We start from the raw sequence: 6,775 nt of genomic DNA, 5'->3' as shown, positions 1-6,775 counted from the left end.
GGCACCACTAAGCGTTTAATAGCAGTACAGTGTTTCAGCTCGGAGTGGGAATTTGAGTTTACTCATATGCAGACCAAGAGCAAGACAGGAGACAGGGGCAAGGCCAGGGGCGGACTAACCGCTCACAAATACGGAGTTGAAATAAACGTGAAGAAAGAGGTGACAGGTATGTTGGTGAACATCAAGGAGAACGATGTTGAGTTGGTACAGTATATGAAGTACAAGAAAAGAAGGGCACCTTCGTCTCCAGTTTTCAGGGACCTAGATCACAGCTGTCTGGCTTGTGTAGCAGTCATTAACGGTGCTGAGGACCAATTTCACATCTACATGCTGGAAGATGAGAGCATTGTAAATTAGATCCGGCAGCTGCAGGGACAACACTCAGGGCGTTTATAGAAAACGGAGGTCCTGATCCTAAGCTGCAGAGACAACACTCAGGGCGTTTATAGAAAACGGAGGTCTTGATCCTAACCAAGGTGAAGACGATAAATGAGAGGGAAATTGAAGCTTGGACAAATCAATTACGGTTGAAGGAAGCACAAACTGAACATTCTTACGGTGAATTAGCGAACAATTTTGTAGATATAAATAAGAGAGAAAAATCTAATTTAAACTATTTTCACTTTTGGAAGGCTCTTTTATCATTAATATTTTAAAGAAGTGATAGTTACACATTTAGTTTTAGTAGAATTCATTATTGCTCACTACTCTAGTCATGATGCAAAAACATGCACTGAATTTGGTGGAAACTGAACATTTTAGACTGAATCGAAATCTATAGATGAAATGTAACATTTGTGTATTATTGTTTTATAAAACAAGTAATTGAATGTATTATAACTTTTTAGTTTAATAATTCTAAACTTCTTGCCTAGAATAATTCATTTTTAAAAGCTATCAGAAGACCTCTCATCGGCGTCTCTTAGTAACCTAGTAACCTAGTAAATAAGTAACCTAGTTACCTCAAGCTGATACTAACCAATAGCATTGCGTTCCTATTTCTCATTCCGCCGATCAATATTTTCTAATGGCGTTACAAATAAGCAGGGGGGGGCGGTTGTTACGCCGTACAGGAGATGCTGGGATGAATGACCTGCTGGTCGAGTAGACCTAAATGAACTGGGACAGCAGCTTTCATTAGAATTGCTAAATCTAGAAAAGGCGATAATCTGTTCAACACCATCAAGTCTAAGTGGATATTGAGATGTTACAGATTAGAGTTTAAATAACTAACAAATTTAATAATTAAAAAGAATGTGTTATTGAAGAGGACTGAGGACATGATGAAGATAATTTGAATATTTTCCCTGCACTCGCCAAATCTTGACGATGCTCATTGCGGATATTCTGTATTTGTTCACATGTTGATATCAGCAATATAAAAACAAACAATGGAATTTATTCGTCCTACTCGGTACAAAGTGTACGTTTCAGCACCCCGCGTCAGATCATACTTTATTTATGGTCTCGAATTTCTCGTTGCCAAAGGAACAGTAATTAATAATATTATGGGCTTACGAGTATTGCATCAGTGGCTGTAATGTTGCTATGGAGAAAAATCTACAAATACAAACTTTCCAGAGAGGGACATATGCAACATGCGATATGTTATTATAAAAATTATCTCACTTAAAATAATCTTCTTAAAATCATCGCCAGCTTTACACTCACGCCACAAATACTAATTATAATAACTATAATTAGTTAATTATAACAACAGATAACAACAATTGGATTAAAGAAAAGGCTGTGAATACAACTTGCTACAGAACTTATCCTCGGAGTTTAAGTCAGAAAGTTAAACAGCTACTGAGCCATGGTTACTAAACTGAGTTACTAAATTTAAGTTACCAAGTTACCAGGTTACTAAGTAACAAACCTCATCGTGGTTGTTAGGTAGCCGGTAAGGTGATGTCCCGTACTGGAAGTCGCGTGGTTTGGCAGGGTACGCGTTAGCTTTACTAACCGGAGTCAGCGGTCTTCTCGGTACCATCTGTAAAATAGGGGGCCTTTTTGTTACTCATTCACTCAAGGGTAAAAGGATACGTTTCATTTTCAATATCTCAATTAGCGGATACTCAGTTAGTCGATACTAAGTTTAGCTATAGTTATTCTAAACTCATCGTAACTAAATAACTATTACTCAGTGTAATTATACAACTCTAGACTCATTGTAGATAACTCACTTTCAGTATCTCTTCACTCTTCTCCTTAACGATGAGATCAGCTTCGAAAGACTTGAGCGCATTGTCGCATGCCTGTGCGTAGCGCTGTCCGAAGAAATGCTGTCCTTTCGGCACGTAGCCTGGGATATCGGACACTGTACTTTATAACTAAATCTCAAAGTTGAGCGCAGTTAAAATTCATAAAATGGTAGTAATCTAGGAAATATAAGGTATTTAAAAAAATAAATTGACTCTACTAATTGACTAATTAACTAATTGGTAAATTACACTAACCAGTGTAACCTGGTACCATGCTCCCCTTAAGTTTAGTGTTGCTCCAACCCTCCTGAGACGCTGGCTTACTTCTGGCTAACGGCTCCTGGAACTTTACCTCCTTAATTACACGGTACGGCATCTGCTGGGAAAGGAGAGACTGGTTACTCAGTTATCTGGTATTGTACCACAAGTATTTAGAAATTAAGAGTCATTGCTATGTTTTTAAATCTTCGATTAATCGCCTTGTATATTTCCAAAGTTATAACGTTTTAATTAGTTGAAATTTCAAAAGACTGAGACAGTTAAGTACTATTAACTGGATGGTAGTAACTACATATTATATGAACCACTATTATTTCTAGATCAGTCCACAGTGTGTTATCATGATTAAGTCAAAAAGAGTATTTTTTTAATTCTACATAAAATGTGTCAAATAATCAAAATAACAACATAACAAGCAACTAAGAAGAAAGAAAAACCACACTCGGCTCCTAACACTGACTGAGTTTACTTGTAAAGGTAGTGCTTGATATTGTGTTGTCATCTGAGTACTTATCTTCAGTACTTGGGGCTATTTAGCAGTTTTAGTTAGATCAGGTGGCTCTCTGGACTTAGATTTTAAAATATGCTTATTTCAATTTATCAAAAAGTATGCTTATTCTACTAGATCAAAAGTATGCTTCTATTCAGTAATACTCTCTCATATTATTGCAGATTTTCAATGGACAATAAAAGCATAGAAATACCCTGAAATCTTGTATTGAATGAAAGAGTAAAATAATTATTCCATACAGTAATATTGGTATGATTGTGTTGAAAACAATATAATGTGAACCTGTTATCTGTATTTAACCTAGTATCCTTCCCAGCAACAATTGTAAACAAGACTTGTTCAGCTAAGTATGTTCCATCCCCATCTCCCTCCCCTCCCTCCCCTCCCTAAACCCCTCCCTCCCCTCCCTACCCTCCCCCCCTCCCTCCCCTCCCTCCCCTCCCTCCCCTCCCTCCCCTCCCTCCCCTCCCTCCCCTCCCTCCCCTCCCTCCCCCCCTCCCCCCCTCCCTCCCCTCCCTCACCTCCCTCCCCTCCCCTCCCTCACCTCCCTCCCCTCCCTCCCCCCTCCCCTCCCTCCCCTCCCTCCCCTCCCTCCCCTCCCTCCCCTCCCCTCCCTCCCCTCCCTCCCCTCCCTCCCCTCCCTCCCCTCCCTCCCCTCCCTCCCCTCCCTCCCCTCCCTCCCCTCCCCTCCCTCCCCTCCCTCCCCTCCCTCCCCTCCCTCCCCTCCCTCCCCTCCCTCCCCTCCCTCCCCTCCCTCCCCTCCCTCCCCTCCCTCCCCTCCCTCCCCTCCCTCCCCTCCCTCCCCTCCCTCCCCTCCCTCCCCTCCCTCCCCTCCCTCCCCTCCCTCCCCTCCCTCCCCTCCCTCCCCTCCCTCCCCTCCCTCCCCTCCCTCCCCTCCCTCCCCTCCCTCCCCTCCCTCCCCTCCCTCCCCTCCCTCCCCTCCCTCCCCTCCCTCCCCTCCCTCCCCTCCCTCCCCTCCCTCCCCTCCCTCCCCTCCCTCCCCTCCCTCCCCCTTCCTAAACCCCGTACCCTCCCCACTCCCCAGATTAGTATAACAGTATGACAGTATCATCGGTATCCCTACGGGTGGATCACTATGTGTCCAAATCGCAAACATAGCAGTCTACTACCTAATGAACAAATGTGTTTATAGTAACCCAGAGCTCATGAATAAGATCGTATCAGCCAGGCGTTACATTGACGACGGAGCAGGTTTGTTTGAGGGAACTACAGATGAGTTCAAAATTTGGATTGCAGATGTTAACAAAGCACTCCTCTCCCATGGCCTAATCATTGATGAATACCAAATAGAAGATCCTGGTAAATACGTATCTTTCCTTGACATAATGTTCACCTTCGATTCCTTAGGATCCCTCCAAACGGATTTGTTCATAAAGCCAACAGACTCTCGTTCATATCTACATTTTAAAAGCTCCCACCCTAACCATATCTATTCCGGTATCGTGTACTCTCAATGCCTTAGACTCAGAAGGATCATCAACTGCCAAGAACGCCTGAAAGAACATCTCAACAACCTCAAAAAAGCCTTCCTTGCCGCATGTTACCCTAGAAAAATGATTGAGAACATCAGTAATAAGGTCCTTAACACAGCAAGATCACTGTCACGCAAAGTTCAGGCTCCTGATGACCAGACATCATTACATCTTCCAATCAGGGTCATATCTACTTATGGTAGTGATGATGATCTGGTGTCTGTGACTAAGAAGTATGAAGAACACCTCTCAAGAACGAGGAGTTTCAGTGAAAGTGACACTGCTGAAACATCCCAAGCCACCCCCTCAACATCCGCCACGCCTAGGAAGACAATTTTCAGTTACACAAAGAAAACAGGGCCAAGCCTAAAATCTCGCCTCGTCAAATTGAAAGAACTTGCTTTAGGAGCTCAACATGGCCCAACCAGCAAATGCAATGTGCCAAGATGCAAATGTTGTGAACTTGTCAAAGGCACCCGTGAATTCAAAGTGAACGGCAAGAAGGTTAAAGCTTCCCCTGGAAACTGCCAGAGCTACAACATCATGTATCTATTCCAATGTAGTGTCTGTGGAAAGGCTTACGTCGGTCGCACAACTCGATCTCTACGGGTTAGGACTGGAGAACATAGGGTCAAATATTATAAACTTTTAAATGGTGATAAGGTAGATGAAACAAGTGATGAATATAGTTTGGGTTTACACTTGTTGGATCATGGTTTCAGACAAAGGGATGATTTCAATAAAATTTTTAATGTGTCAATTATTGATAATTCTAGTCCTAAAACTTTGGATGTCCGTGAACATAAATATATTCAACTACTTAAAACTTTAAAACCTTTGGGAATTAACACTATAAATCCTTTTGGCCTTCCATTACTCCTAACATCTTAATTTTAACTTTATAACCGTTTTAAGAGTGTTCAGATTTTTAAAGGAATTTTGGGTTTTACTAACTTTTTACAATTTCTAGGGCTTATGTCACTGAAGATGACGCCTTGCAACATGTTTGACGATAGCCTGTAGATTGATAGTTTGATCTCAGTATTTACAACAATTCATCTAGTTTGATTGATTCAAAGGGAAACAAATTCCTCAGTATGACAGTATAACAGTATATAACCTTGCTCTGAAGATAGTCGGAGGTGTCCAGGATAGAATGTGTAGTTTGTCCATATGTTCCTCCGATCTTAAACTTAAACTGGGGAACATACCCCAAATACCTGCAATGTATTGATATCATACAAAACGACAGCAGAAATTATAAAATTAAAATTAACTAATATTCAAATTAACATCATATCTCATTGTAAAACTGCTCGTCTTAATATAAGACTGCACAGTGCACGTACATAAGATACTAAGTTACTAGGTTTAAACGTAACATAGGTTAATTAGTCACTAAGTCACTTATTCATAATGTTCCTGTGTTACTAGGTTACTAAATTACTAGGTTACTAAATTACTAGGTTACTAGGTTACTAGGTTACTAAGTGACCTAGTACATACCCTGGTAAATGGTAAGGTGCCGGAGTAACTAACGTGCTTTGTACCATCCCTGTAATGAAGATAGCTCATGTTAGAGTAAGTTCTTAAAACAAAACTCTCGGAATAAGTGAAATCAGGTGAAATCAGGTGAAATCAGGTGAAATCAGGTGAAATCAGGTGAAATCAGGTGAAATCAGGTGAAATCAGGTGAAATCAGGTGAAATCAGGTGAAATCAGGTGAAATCAGGTGAAATCAGGTTTTTCTGGAACCGGAGCCTATCCTTGTTAGATTGTTACAAGTTTTATGGGTATTGATTTTATCCTGAGTTTGCAAGAAGAATAGAAGATGGAGAGGCAGAATATTTATAATCTTACTATTGTTAAATATAACCAACTTTGACCTCTCTTAAGAGGATCGCAAATACTTCTTTTCTTTTTTTATCATTTCTATTTTATAAGTTAGTAATTTACAGCAATTAAATCTAAAAATGTTCCCACTCCCAATAATTGGAATGACGTCATGTAGATCTGATCCAAAGGACAATAACATCTTGAAAATTAAACGGATTTTCCAATCTATATTATATAGAGCTGTCTTTGTACTGTGCACAACAGCAAGACAGTGACGCTTCCAATACCATACACATAGATGCTGCATCGTGTACCGGACAATAAAATACTGTATTCCATGCAGTGGTGTTTTGTTCAGCAATTAATTCTCAGTCAGATACTTTACAGCCGGCTGTACAATGCTGCTGTTCTTTCCATTCATTGTGGTTGGGCAAATTTACTGTTGAATCATT

The 6,775-nt window shown here is 40.8% G+C and overlaps 1 protein-coding gene across 1 annotated transcript; it reads right to left on the bottom strand.

Annotated features, from left to right (window-relative positions):
* Positions 1 to 414: 414 nt before the first annotated feature.
* On the bottom strand, positions 415 to 6,043 carry LOC134818729 (ciliary microtubule inner protein 2B-like). The gene is made up of 6 exons (XM_063828374.1): positions 5,994 to 6,043; positions 5,608 to 5,707; positions 2,460 to 2,583; positions 2,187 to 2,305; positions 1,880 to 1,993; positions 415 to 543 (listed from the first exon to the last, which is right to left on the bottom strand). The coding sequence occupies exons 1-6, from the start codon at positions 6,038 to 6,040 to the stop codon at positions 415 to 417; spliced, it is 633 nt and encodes a 210-aa protein (XP_063684444.1). The 5' UTR covers positions 6,041 to 6,043.
* Between the last annotated feature and the right edge of the window lie 732 nt (positions 6,044 to 6,775).

This window comes from Bolinopsis microptera, chromosome 7 (assembly GCF_026151205.1).
Source record: "Bolinopsis microptera isolate Bmic1 chromosome 7, MBARI_Bmic_1.0, whole genome shotgun sequence".
NCBI classification, from domain to species: Eukaryota; Metazoa; Ctenophora; class Tentaculata; order Lobata; family Bolinopsidae; genus Bolinopsis; species Bolinopsis microptera.
The sequence above is the reverse complement of the archived record's forward strand: the minus strand, read 5'-3'. Positions and strand labels throughout refer to the sequence as shown.